The sequence below is a fragment of the Cupressus sempervirens genome, chromosome 6 (assembly GCF_028749045.1).
Source record: "Cupressus sempervirens isolate cs-2001-9-10 chromosome 6, ASM2874904v1, whole genome shotgun sequence".
NCBI classification, from domain to species: Eukaryota; Viridiplantae; Streptophyta; class Pinopsida; order Cupressales; family Cupressaceae; genus Cupressus; species Cupressus sempervirens.
In genome coordinates, this window is record NC_143123.1 from 538,962,745 (window position 1) to 538,989,854 (window position 27,110).

A 27,110-nucleotide genomic window follows, 5' to 3' on the forward strand; every position below is an offset into this window, starting at 1 on the left:
AAAAAAAACCATTTCAGAATCAGATGTCGTAGGCAAAGTTTAAAAGACAAGAGATATGGTGCCAACCTCAGCTTTCAATTTTTTAAAATATATGTAAATTGAAAGGACATTAGAGTTAAATTTATGGTCAATCTACGCGGTTGTTATGGTATTGTGTATAATAATATTGGTTTTTAAAGTTTGTTGATAATTGTATGTCTATTTTTCTTATGAATAGTTTTTTCCTATTAATAAATAATATACTAAGATTACAATTCACAAAAAAAGTGGGGGGATACAAGATCACTCCGTCAATAAGTTCACACGGTCATAGTCGGAATCAGACACTATTCATCAAAAAAAACATTTAAAGCAACCTCAGGCGGCCAAAGTAGTGCTTGCTAAGGGTGGTGGTTCATCTATTTCAAATATGCGTAGAGATTGTGTGATCAATTTTTTTTTAACAATTGGTATAGATGAATCATGAGAATTAAATTCATTTTGTAATGTATTTTTTTACATTATGAATATTACCTAAATTTTAAATATTACGAGATTATAATTAAGAGATATAAATTTGAATGGGTGAGTGGGGGACTTTATCCTTAACCATTACGATTTGTCATTGTTAGAATTTTTTTTGGGGGGATTTAAGATTATTAAAAGTTGAATCTCATTATGCAATTATACTTATGTAATCTAGTCTAGGACAAATAGATCTTTGACGCCTATTAAAATGTTTCCCAAAGGTACATCTATTTAAGGAAAAGTTCTTTAATGCTAGAAAGTGTCATTGGGGGGAAAAAATATTTAGTACTAAAAAGTGTCATTCATACTATAAAAACTCAATATGACGTGAAAAATATTGTTATTATTTATAGAGCATCAATCATGTGGAAGAGCAATTACCCCTAACTAAATTAACAATAATATAACAGAAGAAGTTAGAAAGTGTGATAGATAAAGTAACTACGTTTTAGTGATCAATATGTGAACATTTTGTCTTTGAAGTACATGCTCTCTATTTTGTATTCTTTTTAAGAATGATTTAAGAAATTGCCTTGAAATTCAAGCTCTATAAAGAAATAATGAAATTTGAATTTGAAACAAGAAGGACAATTAAGGATGTGATTCAAATTAAGGGACAAAACCCTAGACACGATTCTTTCAATAGTGAACAACACAATACATAATGAACCAAGACATGGCCATCAATCATAAGAGATGAGATCAAATCCACTCAACACACTCAATCCATGGTGACTTACTCCATTAATTGAATCTATACTCTACATAAATATGCATTTCAACTTAGTTCTACTAGGGATACATAGAAATAGAGTGTAGTGGTAAAATCCAATACTTTCATGAACAAACAAGACAACTTGCTTACCGTAGAACTTTTAAAACTCTCCTACTAAATCAAATAGTGTAACATAACAAAATAGTAAATTGGATCAATGCTTGTTTCAAACTTAAATATACTTAAATCATACATAATATTAAGGATGCGATTCAAAATATGAGGCAAAATTAAGTATCTGATTTAAATCAAGGGACAAGACCATAATCTTTAATCTATCAAGGATGAACAATACTTTAACAAATGAACAAGACTATTTTGTGATGATAAGACATTAAAAACTTGACTAGAACATAAGAATGAAAATCATACATTATAATAAAAAATGTGATTCAAATTATGAAGCAAAATTAAATATATGATCCAAATCAAGTGACAAAACCATAGGCATAAGTCTAAATCAAGAATAAACAATAAATAAATCAAAGATCCTATATGATGAAGATACTATTTATAAACTCAACTAGACAACTTTCTCCATAATCTATCAAATTGATCTCCTCAACTCAATTGTAAGACATTAAAATCATTCCAAAGAAAAACAATTATATAAAATTTATATTCTTTTGTACCTAATTTACCTTATACCTAGTCGATTCCTTCTAGAAATGAACTTTTGTGTTGTCTACTCCAAATTATTATAATAATCTTGTCTGACCAGAGGCAAAAGTACCACCATGTTGAGTGGGTCATTTATATCCAATAAAATAAAAACAATAGAACACTTCCACCGAAAGAAATGACAAAAGCAATCAAAACCCAATTAAAAAATGAAGTCAATGTCACTTGAAAGAGCTTTAAAACCCACATCTATCCTCATCCTTCTGGCCATTCAAATCTATCACCACTCAATTGCAATGGCAAAAGGGTTTTCTCTAAGATTTGTGTGCATGTTCATCACAATCTCATTGTGCTGTGAATTCTCTGTAAGAGCAACGGATTGTGATTTGAAATCCATAATTTCAAAAAAGCTGTTTGATCAGATATTTCTGCATCGCAATGACAATGCATGTCCTGCCAATGGCTTCTACACTTATAAATCTTTTCTCAAAGCAGCCAAAGCATTCCCACAATTTGCAAACACTGGAAATCTGACCACTTGTAAGAGAGAAGTTGCCGCCTTTCTTGCTCAGATCTCCCATGAAACCACAGGTATTTATTCATAACCAGAGCTTCTTTTTTATATAATTCTTGAAAGATTTGATATGTGGTTACATAAGTTATGTTTTAATGGAAGTGATATTTCTGATGATATGGATTTATGATATTTCTGATTGATATGGTTTTGAGTTTACTTTTTTAAGTAATGTATAGATTGGGTATATGAAGTTATTGTATCAGTTGTTTATGGCTGAAGTATGATTTAACGTATCAGAATGGCTATTTATTTGATGACTTAAAATCACACGCTAAGGCATGATTCTTAGACTAAAAGTGTTAAATTGTCAAAATTGACTTATTTCTCCGAGGTTATATATTTCATTAGTGCGTGATGTTTAAGGGCGGTAGTTGTTTACAGTGTAAGAAGTCTCAAAATAAACAATCTGATGTATTGACTCTATTGTATATCAGATTCAGTTGAAGTGGTCTCACATATAAGTAGTTTGATATATTCACTCCATCAATATATCAATAAATAAACAATCTAATATATTGTCTTCCTCACATTTATTAATTATTTATAGCAAAAGTCCTATAAATAGGCAATCTGATATATTAGCTCCATCATGTACAAATAAACAATCTATTAGGTTTGATTATATTGTGTACCAGTTATTTATAGTAGAAACTGTTCCACAAATAAATAATATGATATATTGAGGCCATCATATATCAGTTGTCCATTATAGAAAACAGCCCTCAAATAAACAATCTGTTATATGTTCATATGTCATTTATTTATAATAAAAACAATCCAATGCATAAAATAATATTTATTTATTTATAATAAAGCCAAATCGCCATTAGAAAATATATTTCTTCTATTGCTAAGATTTCATATTTTGCCATGTTGAGTTAGAAGTAAAAAGTGTTGACCGAAAATGCAAACACCGTATTTATTTTTCCCTTCAAAATATGATTTTTACGAAAATTAAAATATGATTGGGCAGGGCATAGGAGCAGAAAAATAATTATTTGAAATTTTAGTGTAGTTGAGATTAAAACAAATTCTATAGATCTTAATCTCTTTGGAAAGAGGCTCTCTTTTTCCACGGCTGTCATCAATTTTGTTACAATGTTGGAATATATCTAAGTCTTGTGAGGATCAATAAAACATGCAGTTTATAAATTTGGTATGTTTATTTACTTTAGAGAAGATTTATATATAACTTTTATATATGTTTGTTTGTGTGAGAATATTATTTATTAATCATAAATATTATTATTATTTTTTGTTAGATCTGTTATGTATAATGTTTTCTTATTGAAAGTAAAATTTAAAATGAAATATAATATGAAATTTGTGTTTTTATTAATGAAAAAGTGATTGAAGATGAAAACAAACATCTGGTGAAAATTGAAGCAATATAATGATTGGGAGTTGGGAGCTTATTCTAAATTTAAATTTTATAAAGAAATAGTTCTTCTTAAAATCATGATATACCCATGTTAAAATTTCAACATTATAAAAAATATTATGTAAGTAAAGTTTAAACTTGAATTCAATTGAAGCTTTCAACTATTAACCATTGTAAATTGTTCCAATTTCTATCAAATATATATTTTTACATTATCAATCAACTTTCTTATAAGAATATTTTTTTAATTTATATTTTTAAATATTAGTTTCAATAAAAGATATTATGTATACATCTAGCAAAAACTAATAATTATTATGAAAACAAGTGCCAATAATTGTCTTAATTAATTATAATATTAAATATAATTAAATTAAGATAGAAGTTCAGTAATTATAGAAAAACATAAATTTTTGTAGTTATAATATTAAATATAAATATAATTTAATTAGATATAGTTTATTTTAAAAATAGATTTATAAAAAATAAATTAAGCATTAACTATTATACATATAATTCCAATTAATTTATATATTCAAATAAAAAAATAGAGAAACCCTAAATTTCTAATAAACCTTAATTCATTTCCTAATATTAGTTCATGATTGATAATTTGTATTTTTTTATGAGTAATATTTTTGTTTTATTTTAGATTAAATTTATTTAGAAAATATGATAAAAAGGATTCATTTATGACATTTTAGAATTGATAATATTGTAGTTTATATATTTTAATCGATCATACATATCTTAAATAATAAGGTAGTGTATTTAGAAAATTCGCTATATAAGACCCCAAGCTTAATAGCTAATCAACATGAAGACAATAAATTTTAGATATTTTATAAATTAAAAAATTGATATCTAGACTTTGAAAAAATGTTAACTATATATGTACACACACAAATACTTGAAATCAATTTAAATTTTAAAAATTAATAACTAGTTACAAAAAAGTAATTGCAATAGTATAGCCTACGAAAAATACTAAAAAGAATCATATTTTTTATAAATAATATATATGTAATTGATGTAGTCACAATTAGAGGGACCTTACTAAGATTTGTCCAAACCATGTAGCCCAAGTCAACAATGTAAGATGAACAATGAACTGCAAATTGGTCAGCAACATGCAAGCGTACATTCTAGGCTTACACTCCCAATTACAATAGAAATCCAAATGTCTAAGCCATATAATCCCTCCAAATTTGTCTACCAAGAACTCAAATAATAACCCAATGCCCCAATATATAGAGCCTTCATAAGGAACATGTCAAACAAGAAGATTACATTGTTCAAGAATAAGAAAGTGTAATACCCAGAATATAGGTCAAGAAAAAAATCATGAAGATATCAATGTCAAATTGTTGAAATAAAGCATGATCCAAGAGGGATATCAGCCTAAGATCTGGGAACCTCATGATATAAGCCACAAAGCTTCTTTGATCAAGAAATGTCTCACAAGATTAGGAAACTTCAACTAAGTGTTAAAACATGAAGAACAAATAGGCTCGAGAAAGAAACCAAGACATCTCCATTGTGAAGTATCAAATTGACATGCAAACCTAAAAAAAGATTAAACACGATGCCTAGAACAAGCCCCACAATTCACAATAACTAATGAACCAAATAAAAGGAATGCCACAAAAAACATAGAAATTGACTAATAGGAATAAACTAAAAAGGAAATATGTATGGGTGATGCAATATTTCCATGAACCCAAGGATGCTCCTACATCAAACACTTGTTGTGAGAAGAAGATGTTCCATGAGGGAAACTCGTGAACATTTGTCATAATTTAGGATGTAAATATCATGCTCATTATTGATCCAAATATCCTCCTTATATGTACTAGAATATTTATTCTTAAATCTTTTCTATCTACCTCCAAATCCTTCAACTTTATCTTCTTTGCACCATCTTTTCCCTATTGCAAAGCCCCTTCATATTTGCAACCAAGGTCTTTTTTTGCATATCTCTACTTCTCTTATCAAATGGCATCTTCTTTTTCTAGATCTACTCACAAGATCCTTATTCACAACTACACCATCATTTATCACAAACTTTTCATTCTTCTTCTCAACACAACTACTCTTCACAAGACTCAAGTTCCTCACTCCCTTCACATTCTTCTCTATAGAAGAAAAGGTAAAAGAATATCCCATTCTTCTCTATGGTAACCAAGTTTCTTTTGCAATAATAGATAACTCCTCTATCATATTTCAAAGGTTTACCTAATAGAACATGATAAACACTCATAGATATGATGTCCCACAAGAATTCATCTCTGAGAGGACTGATGTTAAAATTTACACAAAATTTCTCTTTCACCTCTACCACAAGATCATCTTACAACCAACTTATCCTATAAGGACTGGGATGTCTAAGCCTCTTCAAACCAAGATTCTCTACCATCTCTTTTAATACTAACCTATCAATACTTAAACTATCTATAATCATATTCCAATACTTACCTTCTAAGTTGGATACAATCTTGAAAATATTCTTCCTTTGTGAAGGTCAATATCTACCTAATCTTTCTCCATCAAATCTCTTCTAAGCATAAGAAATTATACCATTGAGAAAGCTCCACCATAATATTATCTAGTGCTTCATCTACCTACCCCTCTTTTTCTATTAAATTTCTTTTACCAGTGCCTTTTCTAGATCTCTTAATATATTTATAAGACATGTATCTAGCTTCTCCACACTCAAGACATTTACCTAGGTAATCCTTGCTACCATTTTCCTTTCTTATGTCTTCTTATTGATTCCTTACTCCACTTAGATCTTGAACCATTTTCAATTGTTTGCTTCTCCTTTCTGCCACTCATCAACTTATCATTTCCCCCAGGATTAATTTTTTTCCTTTTCCTTATCTTCTCTTCTACCTTAAGAGAATATTGGTAAGAATATTTGACTATATAAATTCTCATCATATTTATCTCATCATAAATACTAAATCTCATAACATTAATATATATAGCCATGTTATCCCTAGATATCTCTCGATGTCTAGACCTAATTGATATCTTATGAAACAAAAGGAATGTCCTTCTTCAAATTCTATAACTTTTTGAACAATTCCAGCTTATAGTCTTCTATAATTAACTTGGGCTTTCTTTTAGAAACCATTTTCCTCCATTCAATCATCTTCATTTCACCAATCTCCTCTCTATCCTTTTGTGATTCCTTTCACCATGAGGTAGCATGTCCTTTCAACTTATTTTGTGCTAACCTTATCCTCTATGGATCTCTAATATCCTCAATCTCAATGTATTCTTCCAACTCACCTATATGGTCTATGAAATCTTCAAGATGCAATGAGATAGAAACTTAGAAATCTCCATTCTATGATTTCTAGTAGCTTGAGCAACTTCCCTAAGAAATCTGTCTTCACCAATACCTCAGTCCATGTAGTCTCCAGATCTTGTATAGTCTCTAGATTTTTTTCACTCTTCATATTTCACTCCTCATGTCATTTCTAAAATCCTCCTTCATTTTCTCTAACCTCTAGGTTTCATCCTTCTTGGCAAGATCACTCCCTTCCCTCTAGTACAAGCGCCTCAACTTGGCAATATGACTCTAGGGGTTCAATTTCCTTTCACTTGTGATCTAGTGATCACACCTTCATCCTTCCTCTACTTGGTGATTTTTTCACCCATGGTATGCTTCAAAAAACTCAAAAAAGATTCACAGTCATCAATAGTTCCTCTCTAATCCATCTTTGGAAAATCCTTAGCAATTCCAAGTTAGATCCATAAGTTGACCTCATAACAAGGACATTTAGGGATTCACAAGCTTGGCCGTAAGGATTTGCAATCAAGAGAACAAATCTTGCTCTAATTCTAATTGATAAGAGAAGGAGATTTATAACGCTAAAGAACGTGGCTACAAATATGATGGGGCCAAATTGTAGCTGCATTAGTAATGATAATAAATGATTTTCATAATTTATCAAATTTAATTGAATAAATTTAATCAATTGAAGAATAATTAACCTAAATAATATTGTTGAGACTTAAATTAAAATAATTGCAATAGTTAAAGAAGAGGGTAGAGAGGTTTAGTTTTAGGATTAGTGAGTATTTTATGTTATTAAATAATTAATTGTTCATTTTAATGAAATTACCTAACTTGATTCAATGAATGTGTTAGAATTAACACTCTCATGTAGAATGACATAAGCCAATCATAAGTCTTGCAATTTCAATTCTAAACCCCAAAAAGTGAATTGAATGCATGAAATTGATCTAATTGTGAAGAACTAATCCAACAGAGTGTGTAACTAATATATGTTAGGCATTTTCATCCTAGATATATCCACACATTAAGGTGGTGTGTAGAGATGATTTTAATAATCTTACTAACTCGGTAGATAAATGGATTCTCTTAGGCCAAATCCCTTAACATGCTAAATTATAGGCGATGGAAAAGGTCTGAGACAACAACTATAGGTATGAAGATGGGATATGTGATATCTTGTAGATTAAATTATTTTAATATTCTTACATTTGAAAGGAAATTGAATTAATTTTTCTCTAGTCTTGAACATTAAAATATTGAAACATACATATTTTTATTCCTACCAAACTCAATTAAAATCAAATTAGATAATTATCTTTATCTTCATCTTTATTTTGACGTGAATTAAAAATTTAAGAAAATTGAAAATGTTTGTAGTATAATAATAAGATTCCATGTAATATGTAAGATAAAAATAAAGATATCATTCACTTTAATTTTTTCCTTTTTATTGTGAGTTAAATTCTTTAGTAATATTACAATGAGAAACGTGCAATTTTGATGTTACAGGGGGATGGGCAACTGCTCCAAATGGTCCACATTCGTGGGGATTATGTTTCAAAGAGGAAATCAAGCCTCAAAGTAATTATTGTGACCTCACTAATAAAGAATGGCCTTGTGTGACAAACACGTCTTACCATGGTCGTGGTCCTATTCAACTATCTTGGTAAGTACTTTTTCTAAAGCTTGAAAGCCAGTTAAGTTAACTTAATAGAAATTATATTAATTAAAATATAGTAAAATAAATAAAGGATAAAATAACTAACTTTGAATTTATTATGCATAATTTTAAGAATTATAATTCGAGTTGATAATGAATATCAATCTTTTAATTTCATCAAAATCTTATCAAGATAGGTTAGAAATATAGGAATCATATCTAACTTTATAAATTATATAAATTTTGAATATAGTGTATCATAAAATTGTTAAAGTCAATGATTAGTTCGAAGTGGTATATGGAAGGTACAATGTTCTCTCATGTGAAGCCTTATAAATTGCTCTCAACTTGCAATTAGTTCATTAGATTTAGATGGTAGGAATGAGAACATTCAAAATCAATCTACTATTTAAAAATTAGGTCAAAGAGATAACTTAAATTATTTTTTAAATGATAATTTTGTATAAGATTAATGTCTTATGAAATAGTAGCTTGACAATGAACTTATTAGATAGAGATCCTTAGCTTCAAGCCTATAAGAATGTTATTTTTTAAATTATGAGTGATCAAACATTAAATTGTCTTATTTTTCTAGCTAATTATATTATCTTGCATTTATTCTTTTGTGTGATAAGTGAATGGTTTTTTAATTTAAATTTATTAATGACATCTTAAATATTAAATGATATATTTTATTAAATGTGTATATACTTTTGTTATTTCTAAGGGGAAATGTAAAATATAATTAATCCCTACATTACAAAGTAGTATTTACTATATATATATATATTTTAAATTTCATGGGTTGTTGAAAATTTGGTATATTACAGGAACTACAATTATGGCCCTGCTGGAAAGGCCGTAGGATTCAATGGTCTTAAGCGTCCTGAGATGGTATCCAAAAAACCTATGATTGCTTTTAAAACTGCTCTTTGGTTTTGGACTACTACTCAACCTCCTAAGCCATCTTGCCATGATGTTATTATTGGGAAGTATGTTCCAACTTCTAGTGATTTGAAAGAGAATAGATTGCATGGTTTTGGACTTACAACTAATATTATCAATGGTGGGCTTGAGTGTGGGAAGGGAAAAGATGATCGAGTAGCTGATAGAATTGGGTTCTACAAGAGATATTCTACAATATTAAATGTTGATCCAGGACAAAATCTTGATTGTGGTGATCAAAAGAGTTTTACTTAAATTTTATAGTTAGAAGTCATTGCATAATTTTAAATAAAGATTTTATATAAGTTTAAGATTCATAATAATCTATTGAAATCAATATATATATTTTTGACCAGAAAGTTTGTGATGGAAATTTGTATTTGTTGTTGAATATTTGAATTTTGCACCTAAAAAAAATAGTATTTCATTTTATCCATGTTTATTTCATAAGGACATTTTATCATAATAAATCTATGTTTCTAGGGAAAAGGATGACCTAAAAGTAGTGAGATGAAGATTAAATGTGTTAATATTCTCCCTGTAGGCACCACAACTAGAGGGACTCATCCTTGAGATAATTTATAGATAAAAGGATGTATTTGGCCTTGTTTAGCTATTCATCTCTAAACTATCAAGGGAAAACAAAAAAATTCTCACATTCTCATATATAATTAAGTTTATAATTTGAATAAAAGCTTATGTTGTACTAAAATAAATAAAATGAAATAAAGATAGAAAGTGGAAAAGGAAGTACATTTTAGAACTTCATACAATTGTCTTAATGTAATTTAAAAACATTAAAAAAATATATTATTTGAAAAAAATGTACTATAAAAGTCATTATGGCCTTTGAAGGAAATAATTAGGAATTGTTGAGAAGAAATTCTACAAATTTCATTAGGGGTGTGCTCATTTGGCATTAATTAGGCTTGTTGCTCACAAACCCCTAACATGGTTTAGAAAGTAAAAGAATCTAAAAATAAAATTAATTTAAATTTTAGAGAATTAAACAAAGATTAAAATTTAATATAGTAAAATTATAAAAATAATAGAGTACTTTAATAGATTTTTCATACATTATTTAGTAGACAATGCTTTATAAAGAATAAGAATTTATTACAAGGACAACACATAAATTAGGTCAACCATTCATTAATAAAATTATAAAAATAATAGAGTACTTTAATAGATATTTCATACATTATTTAGTAGACAATACTCTATAAAGAATAGGAATTTATTACAAGGACTTGTACACGTAAATTAGGTCAACCATTCATTAATAATGAAATAATTCATTGGAAAAAAAAATCGAGAACACTAATTAAGAATTCCTACTCATCATCAAATTTTCATGAATTATAAACATGAATGAATACATTAAATGTAAAAACCTACATAAGAAATAAAAAAGATATGTTACTACATCAAACTTTAATGATACATGTGTTAGCTATTATAGCCCATATTTAAGCCATAGCATAAATCATGTACAAGACTCAAGAGTTTGTAAATAGAATTAGTATTTTGAGGCCAAAATTATATAACTCAAGTTAAACATAATATAAATCTTGTACAAAATACTAACCTATATGAAAAAAGATTATAAACCAATTTGAAAGAGTTATAGATGTGTATGTGTGTGCATTCAAATTATAGATGTGTGTGTGTGTGTGTATCTGAATTGTTTCTAACTAATGGAGCCAACTTGATCTAAATTGAAATTGGTATTCTATATCATTATAGGTACCTTTGATTCTAAAAATATACAATGGAAACCAAGGTTATGAGAGTTCCAAAAATAGAATATCAAACACTCAATCTATAATTTTGTTTCTTAGAATGAGTTTTTAATATTGATAAAATTTATAATTCAAAGTCAAAATATTCTTGGTAATAACCTCCAACTTTTTATAATTGATCTCATGATGGAATATTCAAGAAATAAATGTTTTCTTCTTGAATGAGATACAAGAATGTACAATTCATTTAAACCTCAATGTTCAATACATTAATAATGAATTAGATTTTGAATCATCTAAATTAAATTAATACCATTAAGTGACATGAGTGATAATATGGAACTCTGAATGAAACCCAAACTTTTTTTTCATCAACAGAGAAAATAACAATGACTTATTTATTATTATTTTAAGAAGGTTTTGATCTTAAAAAGAATATATATCTTTCAATGTACTATGTTGGATACCTAAGTTGTAAACATATTTGGCATTACAAAAATATATCAATTTATAGAAATGTAATATATTTATATATAAAGTGTAATGAATGCCAAGATTACTATGTGATGCATTAAATAATATGTTTGACAACTTAATATTCAATATTTTTAACTATAAAATGTACATAGTGATGCAAAACTTGTTAGATTTTGTCATTTGTGGTTGTCATTGATGTTATTATTCGAGAGTAGTATTGATTCTTGTATTCAATGATAGAGATAACCTATAGAGGTTGTTAGAATAATTATTGGTACATACTCAATCTTGTCATTGAGTATGTTATTTTTCATCCAAACTTTTTATATAAATTTATTTTGTATAGTTGACAATAGATCTTAATTCAATAATATACTTATTGTGGTTTCACAATGCATGCCCTATTTTGTGAATTTACAAAAATAGGGACTCATTTTCTCACTTGTTGAATCTTTGGTCCTTCTTTCTTTAGTTTCCTTTTCTTTCTTGATGCGTCATATTATGTGTACTTTTGAGTGTTCCTGATAGTTTGGTTTGGTCTCAGGAAGCCCTTGTCAGCCCCTTTTAGTCTCTTATGTTTTTAGAGTTTCATATTTGTCAATTTTTCTTCCATTTTTCCTAAGTTTTTCTAAGATCACTTTTTCTTTAGAATTTTAGAGTTATCAAAGTTTTAGATCATCAAATGTTTGATAACCTTGATTCTCTAAGTTTCTCTTTCACTTTTCTCATTTAATGCAAGTATCAAACTTTTCATACATCTAATGTTTGACATATCTGATACTCTAGGTGGTTTATTCCTTCCATTTTTTGTCTTTTTTTTTGGTCTAGTTAGTTTCTCATATTTTCAAATTTGTTATCATCCAAAAACTCCAATATCTCTAAGTTTGAAGTCTTTTGTTTAACTAGGTTTTCTCAAAGTTTTGGAGTCCAAAACTCTGAAGTTTGGTCTTAACGGTTAACATCATCCTAAAATTTTCCTATAAAAAGGCATACATCTTTATTTTTTCATCATTTTTATTCTTTTTTCCTTTGATTTTTGTATATTTTGTGCTTTGAGTCTTCTGTATATGCATGTTTGGTTGTATTGATTTCATCTTCTTTTGCATTGAAGAATGGTTATATCTTCACAGGGATTTTCCTCTAGTCTAGTCAAATTTATTTGTGTCATTCAATCTCCAAGCATTTTCATAAGTATTATGAGTTTCATCTTATCTTTTTATTCCCTAGGGTTTGATCTGGGGGTCTAGTTTTCTTCCTTTGTGGTGTCAAATCCTTCAATTTTGTAAGCGCCATCTTGAGGCCTTACTATATTTGGGTATTTTTTTGAGTCATCGTTGGTGGTTAATATTTTATTTTGGATTCATTTGTAATTTCAATTTAGTATCTTAGTTAGAGACCATGGTCTCTAGTACTTTTTTATGTATCTTTTATCTTCTAACTTTTAGGGTTCATAGACCTTTGAAATTTTGAAACCTCAAATTCCCAGTAAATCCCCCTTCCTTTAAGTGTTTGTCTTCAAATTTTTTTGACTCTATATGGTGTAAAACTAGCATATTTTATTTTCAAGTTTTAGTGAGTCAATATCCATGTCACTTCAGACATTTGGAGTTATCAAAGCTCTAAAAATTTGAACTCACTACCACCTCTAAGGCTTTGCATTCCTCCATTCTACTTTTCCCAAATAAAAATCTATTAAGTCCACTATGTTATCAAAGCTATCAAACTTTTATAGGTCTAACAACTTTGACATCTTTGTAGCTCTAAACTTCCATTTTCTCCTAAGTCAAACAAACACTAGGGCATTGTACCATCTTAAATTAGATGTACTCCAATTTAATGAAGGTTTAGAACCTATTTAATGTGAGATCACCAATCTCCTTGTGTATTTCATCCCTTTGGCTCTTTTTTTTCCTTCCTCCTAGGTGGAATTAAGGCAAAACCAAATAGATCCTCTTTAAAGCTCATATTTTCATAGTGTTAAGTTCAAGGTAGGATTGATTCCTCCTAAGTCTTCCCATCCCTTCATCTATCCACTTGGAATCTACTCCTTGAACTATAATGACTATATCTCATAATTTGTACCTAATTTTAGAGATTCGATACCTATTTTGGGATCTCAAAAGGATCTCAGAGGTCTCAAGACCTAGTTGCTAGGGGCCCAGTGTACCCTTGACTAATAAAGAGTATCTCTTAACCAATTAAGGATGTAGTGTGCTCCTAATTGGGACCTATTTTGGGTCTCCTCTTTGGGTCCCATGTTCAAATGTATTCAGCATATCAATTCTTATGTAGGTCAGCCTACAATAGTTAATCAATTCCAAGCTCTATATAAACCATTCTATTTTCACTATTTTTCATACTCATTTAAAATCAAGCATCTCATACACAATTTTTCAAGCATCCAAAAACTCAAGCACTCTAACATTCAAGCTTTTAAGTGTTATTGCCTTCAAGCCTTCTAGTCTTCAAGCATCCATTCTTGAGGATTCATCTATTGTAGATCAAGGATTCAAGAATTCAAGAATTCAAGAAATTGAAGGAGTTTATCTTCAAGATCTTCTTTAATCCATTTAATATCCTTTGATACATATTCTATATCTATTCATCTTCATCTTCTTGGTCTAAATCAATTGGTGAAGTAATCACATTGCATTTGATTCAAGATATCTAGCTATTCGAAAGGTGAATTCATACATTTACTTTTTATTCAAGTTATTACAATTCAAGGTTAATTCCTAAATTGGGGTTTGACCAAGGCCAATCCCCCATCAATAGAAAAAACCCTTTTTATTGCAAGTTTCAGATATCAAATCGATGAATAAGTTACAGATATGAGTACCCTTTTCAACTTTCTTCATAATTGCAAAATTTGAATCAATGTCACAAAGTCAATTTAGGGTGCACTACACCCCTATTGATCCATTATTTTTCCCCTAAAGATCTAATTTGTTTCCTGATGTCCATTTATTCCAATCAAAATAGCAAGCATAAAATAGACTTTAAAGGTGTGTTCTTTACCTTTCTTTGTTCTTTCAACACATTTACTTATATCTAGCTCTAGCATCTTTCATCTAGGATTTTAAAGGACTTGAATACCTTTCCCCTCTTCTTCCTAGACCTAGTTTGCATTAGTGCTCCGTTCTTATTTGGTTAGCATTAATCTCTCTAGAATCTAGTTCTCTAGAATTGAGATTGTAAGGAATCTTTCCCTTGATTTCGCTCCCTCTATATGCATATGTATGCGTAGGTTATGTTTGAATCACATATCTTACAAAAAATTTATTAGAAACTTTCAAGGTCATATATGCCAATGTTTGATAGGTATCATAAGTCTGACACTCCTAAAATACTCTTATAGAGGAAATCGTGCCTTCACTTCTTCACGCTCTCACACTCTAGCACCCTTATCCCCACTTTAAAACTCTACATGTTTGAAGTTTCTTCCTCTCTTTTTTTTCTAAGTCCTATCATAAGGTTTCTTAGTTTTTTCTTAGTATTTTAGGGTCTTTTTTGCATTTCTAGTCAATTTTTTAGTTTTGTCAATATAGATTTATGCTTACAATAAAAGTTTCTAGTAAGGATCCATTGTGTACATATGAAAATGGAATCTCTTGAACAAGATCTCCTAATCTAAAGAAGTACAAGTACCATGGTAACATGGTCCACTCAAATTTTAGTGACCATCATTTCAAGATCTGAAATATTTTATTGGGAAAACTTGTTTGGTAGGATTTCCTCAAATAGTGTAGGAAGCCACAAGAACATTCAGATGTGCAAAAAAAAGGGGTTGGTAGGCCTTGTGAACATTGTAGCCCATTCTATGGAATTTTTTTCTTCATATTTAATCATGACACTAAAAAATAATTGTGTACTAGATGGGAAGGTACTTAAGAATTTACTTGGTGTAGTTGTATTAGACATTTAGTCAAATGTAATAGAAGACATGTTATATATTTTACAAGCAGACACATTGTACAAAATAAATATGGAAAGTGTTATCAAGTGATACATAGAGGACATAGATACAACTCACAACTAGTACATGAGAAATATTTTATTGAACCTTCTCCCTATGCTAGACTAGATAAGGAGGATATCAATCAAGGTTACATGATTAATGATATTGGGTACACCATTGTACTTCTGAGTAGAGTGGTTGAATGGTTTTTAGCAAGGCATCTTGATCCTTGGATGATACATTTCATTGAGAACATCATAAGCTAAAGAAACATAATTGAATGGGAAATGACAATCAATGATTCTCTTCATGATCAACTCTATTTGGTAAAGGATGACCCAAGGTTCTACATGACATCTTATGCCATGTATCTATTGGACCTAGGGAATAATACTCAGGCTTCACTAAATGAGGGTTGATTTGAGATTATTAAGTATTGCCACACATGGTGTATCCAAAGCTAATGAGGAAGAATTTGAGGGAGAATAGCCCAGAGCTATCGATTGTGTATGATTCATTTATATTCATTGTCATCCATCACATTAAGGGTGATTATGTGAAGAGTCTCTTCATAGAAGATACTACCAAATTAAGACAAGTGGGTGTGTACTATATTTATTTCTACATCTTTACATACATTAGGTTCTTAGGTTTGAAAATATACTTGAAGAAGCTTCCAAGGTATCCATTAAATAATCTAGTATAGGTAGAGATTGGTAGGAAACATGAAAACACCAACGAGAATGTGAAAAATATGCACAATAATTGTTGGTATTTCCTAATTTTCATCAACACATGCACCATTGTGGATATCAAGTCCCTAAGGACTTTCACTATGAAATGGGAAGATTACCCCCTAGAGGAATTCATTCTCATCTAATAAGTGTTTAACCCAGTTGGATTTTTTTAGTAAGGTCAAAGGGAGAGGATATGTGCATGATTAAGTATATAAAAGATCATCAAATTAGTTATTCTAATAATTATGAGGTTACAATTAGAGACTATTAGAGACCAAACTTGGAGATGGTAAAGTATGCCTCACACATTAATATACCAAGGAAATATTGGGATAAGGATTCATAGGATGTCTTGGATTTACTGTATAATTAAGACAAAGTTTATAAATAGTTAGTTTCTAATGTTAAAGGGCTCACCTAGATAATGAGGATATCAAACATATGGTGAGATATGTATGTGATATCTCAATAAAATGGATCTCTAGGCCATTCAAATTGGATATGGTCCCTCAAAGACCTTATTTAGATGCACCAATGAGACTAGATAAGGAAAAAGGTAAGAAGGTCATTATTCTTACTTGGGTACTTGTGACAACTAATAGGCCAAAAATATTATATATACATTCATGATATGTAGCCTATGAAGTGAGCACCAATGAAGAAAGATGAAAGTAAAGGAAAGCATCTATCATGGAAGAAGAGAAAAAAGAAGAAGACAAAATCCTAGTGCCACCTAGGAAACACACACCTATGAAGAAGAAATAGACTCCTAATTTTGGGTCAACATCCACCTTGCAACCGAAATTGAAGAAGGATCAAGTGTATCAAAAGAAGAGGTTAGTTTTACACCCTCACCCTTCATAATTTTGGGTCAACATGCACCTTGCAACCCAAATTGAAGAAGGATAAAGTGTATCAAAAAAAGAGGCTAGTTATACATCATCACCCTTCATGGAGGCCATTGTTGAAAAAAATAAGATAATTTAGAAGATAACGTTCCTCTAATTAGAAGGACATAATAGACAAAAGTTCCAGCTGTAGACACCTAAATTTGATTACACTGCTTTGATAATCCTATTTAGCCATCTCAAAAGGCATCATTAATTAAATTCCTATTTAATTAATCCTTTGTCATCCCCTAGCTGATTAATTTAATTAATCATTAATAGTCCTAATTGATAAATCAAATAACCTATTATTTATCAATTAAATCCTATTCTTCTATCTAAATCCAAAATTCCCATTTATTAAGTAAACCTATTTGATAAATAAAACCCTCAAATCTAATAACCCTTAACCTATCCTAAACCCTCTTTTTAGCCTAATCCACCCCATCCACCCATACTAACCAAGCTTAGTCACTAACTCACCCACCCTCATGAATGCCATCCACTTGCAAATCTCTAACAAGCCTAATCTAATCCTAAAACCAAGCCTAATCCACCCCCTAATGTTGTCACATTCCCTAAGCAAGCTTAAGACTTTCTTAAGCCAAGGAAAGTCAACAATCTCAACTCCCTCCAAAATATCCCAACCACCCAACAATGAATGCTCTTACAAAAGCCATAAAGACTCTTACAAGCTCTTACAAGCCATAATGAAGGGTCTTTATGAAGATATTATCCTTTGAGCCTCCTTTGTTGACTCATCCTTCCCCTTTCCTCCATCCACTCACCTTGTGACATGTGTCACTCCCTGATTGGTGCTAAACAAGCACAATCCATGTGCTCCCTTTTGAGTGCATCCTAGCCCTCCTTAAGCTTTCATCTTTCCTTCCATCTTAGCCCTCCATCCCTCAAGCCCTTAGCCTATAAATTGAATCCCCTCCCAAGCCATTTCAATCACAATCCATCAAGTAAAGTTATAATGCCATTTTGAAGCCAAATCCATACTTTTGCATGCATCTACACCAAAAATCCCAAAAATCTCCATTGAAGCTAGTTTGAAGCTTGAGCATACATCCCAAATCCTATCAAATAAGACTCATCCCCTAATCAAGTGACCATCCTCATTGGGAGAGCCATTCCATGGCTCATATTCTCATTTGAGGGTTTCACTTTGTCTCTCATATATGTTATGTCTTTTATGCTAGTTAATGCTTTGTTTTCTTGATAGATTAGTATTACTTGCTAACATATTTCTCATATACACCAGCTACATAGAAGAGAATAATACAATAGGAAACAATACCTCTACAACCTCAAGGAGATCCCATTACTATAGAAGAATCAAAGGAGGGAGAGAAGATATAGAAGAATATTGGGGATCTAAGATGTTCGATGTGGCAAACTTATATTTTATACCTCCTAGTCAGAGCCATTATCAAAAGGTTTTTATTCTCACTGAGGCACCTATCAAAGAAATAATTGCCAGTGGAAGAAACAAATATAGAAAAAATGGTTGAAAAAGGAAAAGTACCCATATATCCTCCATAATATACATCCATAGGGAGAGAAAAGAAGCCCTAAAAGGAAACTACTAAGGAGACATAATAAGAGAAAAAATAGGTCTTGAAAGAAGGAGAGATAAGAACTCAAGAAGTCATTCCTCGTCTTCTCCATACAATTGAAGAAGATGTATCGATGACTAAGGAGACATAAATTGTTACAATGGAACATTCCCTAGGCATAAAGAAGACAAAGAAAAAGAAGAAATTTACAATTGATAATAGGATGGATAGATAAATAGAAGAAAATTTACCATCACATACAGTTAGAGAAAAGAACAAGAAGGGTCAATCTATTGAAGAGCACTAAGTACCATCAAAATATAAAGTTCCTAACTTCTTTTCAAAAGAAGTTCCACTGCCTCTACCTGAGAAAATAGAGGGAGAGAAAATAGAAGAGGAATAGGTAGAGGAAATGGATAAAAATGAGAAAAATTAGGCTTCATCGACTAGTAATGATGTAGAAGTTGCATGAGAGATAGTGTCCACTTCTATGAAGCTCATATGGTTATCTAAGGCACTTTCATTGAGGAGGAGAAACTATATTATGGTGGAAGATGTTGACATGCTCATTGCAGGGAAGTCCTTCCAACAACTTGAGGTTGACAAAAAAGAAAGTATATATATTACATAACTTAGGATGGATTTGGTAGTTGGAAGGAATAGAAAAAATTTCCTCCATCCTAGCCAAGCATCAAAGAATTAATGCATGGGGACTACTCGAATGAAAAAACTAATTTGGGACAAAAACCCTAGGTAGGTGTGAAAGAATTGGTGACTCTATGTTTAAGGAACTTATTCAAGTGCATTGATCATGATGAGTCATAGGTTCAAGAGATTTGCAAATAGAGTGAATCACATAAATAATCTATTGTGAAGATGGTTAATCTCATTGACTTGAGAAATCTAGAATCCTTATTATAGGTTGTGCTAAAATAGTAGAGCACTCTAGAAGTATAGAAAAAATCTTTTTATTTATACTTGTGTATAGTAGAAACACAATATTTCTACCTTCAACACCAAGTGTATAGAAACAATTTTGTGGCTAATTCCTTCAATTATGGATAATAAAGCTAGACTCAAAGACATGATAGAGGGTGTAGATAGTATTTTGGATCATGTGCATGATTGGGATACCATGAGGACCAATCTTCAAAAAATAAGTAAGAAAATTTTCTAAAAGCTACTGAAGCTATATGCGAGTGCAGAATTGGATAGGCTTGATGAACGCATCAATGCTATAAGCACTGGGTCCAAGAGCTTATTTTATATGTTTAGTGAGATAGAAGATGTCTAGAAGGAGGCATCTATTGGGATAATTAAGGGAGATCGTATTTTCATCAAAGTTAGTCTCAAAATATTCTAGGATAATAAAAATGCATTTGTATCCCATACAAATGGTGATACAGTAATTTTAGGGTTCATTAGCAATTTTTGCCATCAATAATGATCTTTGAAGGTTGTGTACCATCTTAAAATAGACACACTTTCCTTTTACTACCCTTTAGCTCCCTCTTTATAATACCCTCTATGGACCATAGATGTGTTGTGCTTGATCTCCTTTTTCTCCTATCTTCTTCTTTCCACCCTTATCCTTTGGCACCTTACCCTTCTTTCTCTGGCACTCAGGACTTGACCTCTAGGACTAGGTCAACTCGGGTCAACCTAGTCTGGAATATGTCAACCCAAGTTTACCTAGTAATTCAACCTAGGTTGACCTAGTCTCCAATAGTTTTGGAACTTGGAACTCAAAAGGCCTTGGGGGTTTAATCAGTTAATTATCATTATCCAATCATCTTATATTGTTTTCCCTCCTGAAAACTCATATATAAGGAGACTTGGAGGATTAATTTTCATATCATACATTCTCAATCATCTCACGCACTCATGTTCTTGCTCTCAAGTGAAGGAATTTTCCTTTTGCATTCAAGGAGTTGAAGTATTCAAGTTTTTCAATCATTCAAGCAAGGAGATTTCTATCTAGTTTTGAAGGATCCTTTGTGAGAATTTCCTCTTCAATATCTATCTTTTTTTGGCCATCAAGGGAGGATATCTATATTGAATCATTAATCATATTCTTTATTGATGCACTTTTATATCAATTACACCATGATGGGATTATGGTAGATCCATTGCAAAGAGTGGAGATACCCTACATTCCTAATTCAAGATCTACATTACCTTTACATACATACAAACAAGTTGAATCCTAACATTTATCTTGTTTTTTGGTCATTTACATTTACATTTCTCAATTACAATTAATTTATTATCCTAGGGCTTGACCAAGGCAAACCCTCATCAAATTCTAACCTTGAAACCTTTCTCTTCTATGTTGATTTGTAGGTTGGGAGTGAAAAGGGTTACAGATCTAGAACCTATTATTCATAAGTTTTCTAGAGTCTATAGTTGCATATCACTAGACCACATCAACTTGGTTGTAAGATGCCTTCCCAATTTGATGTCTCCTTCAATCTCAAATTTTGGTGCGATTTATAGGGTTTTTTTCCTTTCATCATTTCATTATGAGATATGCAGATGGATATTCAAATATAATTCAGATATGTGAGTTTTTGGAGAAAAAATACATGTTCCTCTACACATTTCAAGGTGAGTCATTTATATTTTATATCCTTCCATATCTTTTCCCTATATTCACATATTAATTGGGCTAATTATCTTTACATAGCATCTAGATTTATATTATTTAAGAAAATAATTCAATTATGCATTCACATTATCCTATTAAGGGCCAAAGAGAGTACACTTCCTTTTATTTCATTCCTCTTTATAATTTAATTTTAGTATTGTCTTCCTTATTCCTTTGCGTCCTAGCTAATCTAATTTGGATCATAAGTGGAATCATATTTGGAAATTCCCCTCTTTCCCTCACACACATATTTGAATGGCTTAGTGACCCTATAAAGTGGAGACCTACATCTTATTAAAGTTCTTCCATTTTACCACTAAACATTTTGGTGAACCTGACTTGTGCCCTTTTCTTTTTGGAGTTAGATTGTTTATTTTTAATTTTTACCTTCTTTTAGTGAACCCACCCTTCTTAGATTTGGCTATCTTGTGGTTAGATCTCTCTTTTATGTTATTTATTACATTTTCATGGTTTGATCTTATTGGGATTTCCTTTTGTGATATCCTCTTTTATGAGCTTAATTACACAAAGTCCAACCTATAGCATTCCAGTTAGGCAAAGTCATAGACTCATGGGCTCTTTTGATCATGATTCCCCTTTTCTTCCTAAGACTCATGATGACATGCACATCTTTACTCATGATCTTAATACTATAATGGAGCATAACTCTTCTCACTCATCCCATGATGATAATGATGTTTTAAGAGTTCCTCCTTTACAAATTGGTAAGCTTTCTAGTGAATTTGATTAATTGGAAACTTGGCTTGCTCAAGAGAATCAAAATCCTAATAGTTTTGTTGTTGTTGAAGCTCTTAAGAAGCTTGTTAATAATGATGACAATAATATTTCTATCTTACATGGTATATTTCATGTTATTAATACTCATGCTAAGTTTTTGACAAAATATGCTCAAGAGATAGGATATCCTCCTCCTTCCACAATCGTTGAACCTTCCATCCCAATTTCTACTACTCTTTTCAGCATACCTACGTATCCTCCACCTCTTATGATTATTTCTACCCAAGTGGTCACTCCTTTAAGTGCTGGTTTTCCTAGGATTTCACTTCCTGTGAGTGTTCCTTCTACTTCCATTCCTTCTTTATTACCTTCGTATAATGACGTTCCCTTTATTTATTTGTACCCTTTACCTATTCCTTCTAATCCTCTTCCAACATCTTTGCATGTTCCATCTACTTCTTATGATTTTCCTAATACATCTAGCATACCTATCCCTACTAGTGACTCTTTTGATCCTACCATTAGTATATTGGTTTAAACCATCACCGCTTTACAATAACAACTTTCTCAATTAACTCAATCTAAGTACAATATTCCTATATGTGATGTTTCTTATCCCCTTTCATTAGATATCCTTCACATTTTTATTTTGCATCATGTTGAGGTACCTCTTCTTGAGACTTGTAATGGTAAGGGAGATCTTTTAATTCATGTTAAAACTTTCTAGACTATATGTAGTGGTTTTTCTCGTGACTATAGGCTTACGTAACTATAGGCTTATGGCTAAGTTTTTCTTGTATACTTTTAGGGATAGAGCCTTGCAATGGTATTCCTCTCTACCTCCTTGATATATTTATTCTTTTCAAACTCTTGCTAATTCTTTCATTCAATGGTTTCACAATAATATTGGTCCGTAAATTTCTTTAACTAATTTAATGCATGTAAGAAAAATGTTAAAAAGAAAGTTACTTAATGTATTAATAGATTTGAACTTTTTATGTTCATATTTATTATCCTATGCCTGATCATGATATTCAATGTATCTTTATTTCTAATTTTTTTAAAAAAAATATTAGGGATAAGATTATCCTTATTGAGTATACCTCCTTTTCACACCTCTGTGTAGTGCTTCACCATTAATTATTACAAGTGAGTCAACTCAAGGGATCTACTCTAAAGGATCTTGTTTCTAGTGATAAGAGTAATGCCACCAGAAATTCAAAAAAGTTTTTTAAACCTAACAACTTTATCAAAATAAAGTCTACAAATACAACTGATGATTAAGTGGCTACTATATCCTGATGTATGACTATTTTCCTCTATATTTCATCCTAATTGCCAATATACTCAACCATCTAAGTCTTTATTTATGATGATGACTAAGTTGATTCATTCTTGTATTCTTCATCTTCCTCCTATTCATCCTATTGATTCTAGTAAACCATTTGCTCAGTCTTTTGATTGAAATGATTTCTACTAATATAACCATCAACTAGGTCATGATACTCAAAAGAGTTATGGTTTGAAGAATTCTATTCGGGACCTTATTGATTATAAGGCTATTTTTGTTGATGCTCAAGTTAATAACACAAACAAATCTATTGCAATACCTAATCAAAAATTACATATTTACTCTAATCCTCTGCTTTCTCACTAAGTGAATATTATTAATCAACATTTTTCTTCCAATCACCATATTGATTATGATGAGAAGATACAAGAATCAAATCATGTGGTTAGTCATGTTCAGTTAGCACCTCAACCTTCAATTTCTTCTCCACCTAAACCTAAATAGACACCTATTATTAGCTTTAGTCAGTCTAATATGTTTAAGGCACCTAATGGTCCTCTTTACAATACTGCTAGAGTCTCTCATATTCCTTCTCATGGTACTTTAGTTGATCCTTTTTGTATTGTGAATGTTATCATTAAAGAGCACCTTTTTAACAAAGGTCTACATAGAGATACTTGCAATACTACTCCTATGTGGATTCAAAATTGTAATGGTTTCCTGTATCATCCTCAAGTTTTGATCATTGTGAAGGTTACTTTATCATGGAAATCTATTTTTACTAACTTTTTTGTTATTCCTACTTCTGATCAATTTCAAGTTAAGCTTAGTATTACATGGCTTTCTTCTATGCAAGTCATAGCTTCTCCTATTCATAAATGTTTTAAATTTCCTCATGATGGAAATATTATTATTGGTCATCTCATTGTACAAAACTACCTACTCATTCTTGATCATGTTAGAATTCTTTAAAAGAATTGAGAGGGGTGGGGGGGGGGGGTGAATCAGTTATCTAAGGTCCAAATGCCCTAATAATACTTTTTCTCAAATTATAGTGAATCCATAAACTTTTCATCCATCTAAGCTTAAATAAGTCATCTTAGAAAATTATAGTAAATAAATATGCAGGGATAAAACATGCAAGATCAACACATGACACAATGATTTACATGGAAACCCAATTTGGGAAAAACCACCAGTAACATGCTACTTGATTTTCACTCTTCTAAAGTGATGCCCTGTTAAAGGCTTACAACACACTGTTAAATGTGACCTTGTTAGAGGATTTCACCATACTATTAGGAATGGGCTTGATCAAAGGACTTTAGAACATTCACTTGGAATGTCACCCTGTTAAAGGATTTACAACATGGTTATTAAACCAACCTAAGTCCATAGGATTTAAACTAACTATTACAATTGCTAGAAAGTAACAATAATGGCTTTTTGATCTGCTACAACTTACAACATATCTTGCAGATTTTAGATCACACTTTAGCTCAATCCTTTGCTTGGCTTTAATCACTTCAGCTCTAACAGCTTGTCATCTCAAGCTTCATCTCCTTGAGTCTTCTTACTCATCATACCAATGTAATCATATCTGTGGTCATCTATTGAAGTAGAGTAACTGTGCTTTCTTACTCCTTAGCACCTCCTTCAGCACTTTATGCTTTCATGCTTGACCTCCTCTCTCTCTTTGCTTCATGACCTTGTTATTCCTTAAATAGAAATCTAGATTGCTTTTTCCACTTGATTCTCCCTCTCCAACTTTAGGGTTTTATATGGATTAGGTAGGATACAATGTATCTGCCCCTTATCTTGCTCTTATCTAGAAACTTTGTCTAGAGTCTAGTTGTATTCTCCAAAAAATATTCTACATGGTATTTTGTGCCACCAGCTCATCACTTTTATCTTCTATTTAATTCATAGAATTCAAGATAACAACCTTGTCGGCTCAGATCTGACGAATCTTCGATCTTTGAAATAATGCAACAACTCGGCACTATTGGTTTACTGATGCTTGGCATCTCTGTATTACTCGACACTTGTATTTTCTCGGCACTTGTTTTTGCTCGGCACTTGTATCTGCTCGGCACTTGTATCTGCTTGGCACTTATTTTTTCTCGACACTTGTATCTGCTCGGCACTTGTATCTGCTCGATACTTGTATCTACTCGGCACTTGTATCTACTCAGCACTTGTATCTGCTCGATACTTGTATCTGCTCGGCACTTGTAGTTGCTCAGCATCTGAAGTTCACTCGGCACTTACTGAAGTTGAACTTGCTCGGTTTCAACTAGGAATATGTTCGGCACTTAGTAGCTTTCTCGGCTCTCTCTCTCTAATGAACTTAGTTTGGCTTTACAAATGACTTAGCTAAAATCTTGCATCTTTGATATGTTTCAGTGTGCCCATTTTTTGTGTCTTAGAGTATGTCATCAATACACTTTTTCATCAATGGCTTAGTTGATTCTTGTACTTCATTACAACATCATAACTTCAACCTTTCTCTAGGTGTTCTGGTTACATCTTATTGATTGCCTCCTCCTTGTCAATCAACCATTTGATAGTGTTTGGATCACTAAAGCAATTTTCATTCCTGCAAGTAGCAAGTTTGACATCAATGACAAAAAAATGATTGAGAACATTCTTTACCAGTTCCATTACTTCCATTACTTTTTATATATGATCATTTCCAACAATCTCCCTCATGATCTTTTCAATCATTTCCAACAATCTCCCTCTTTGGCATTGATGGAAAACCAAACTGATCAATTGATCAAATTAGTTACCACCAAGATTGTATGTGTTATCTTGACTGGTGCATCCTTACTACTGATCTCATATATCTCCCTCTTTCATATATATCTCCCTCTTGCTTTGTATTGATCAGTTTTCTACATATTTCTCTCTCTTTGACATAAATTCCAAAGATGTAACATCTTTAACATGCAAAGTATAAGCTTTGCATCTCATGTTTTCTCCCTCTGTCACCATGCTTGTGACTGATTTGGAGTTTCTGCTCCTGCTGTCATCCTCTGCATCATTCTTCTGATATTTCAATGATTTGTTCCTGTTGATGTAGGACAGCTTCCTTGTATTTTTATACTGCTTGATTTAGGGGCATTACCCCCAACTTGCCTCTAAGATATTCATAAGCATCCTTGGGAAATGGTTTGGTGAAGATATCTACAGTTTGTTACTTTGTATGAATGTACTCCAACTTCACTTGTTTTTCTTCTACCAATTCTCTGACATAGTGATACTTGATTGCCATATGCTTGGTTTTTGCATGCAT

At 31.1% G+C, this 27,110-nt stretch overlaps 1 protein-coding gene across 1 annotated transcript; it reads left to right on the forward strand.

The window, feature by feature from the left end:
- The first annotated feature begins 2,194 nt into the window (after positions 1-2,194).
- Positions 2,195-10,028, forward strand: LOC149553380 (chitinase 10-like). The gene is made up of 3 exons (XM_089789882.1): positions 2,195-2,494; positions 8,678-8,834; positions 9,659-10,028. The coding sequence occupies exons 1-3, from the start codon at positions 2,200-2,202 to the stop codon at positions 10,026-10,028; spliced, it is 822 nt and encodes a 273-aa protein (XP_089646008.1). The 5' UTR covers positions 2,195-2,199.
- Positions 10,029-27,110: the final 17,082 nt, after the last annotated feature.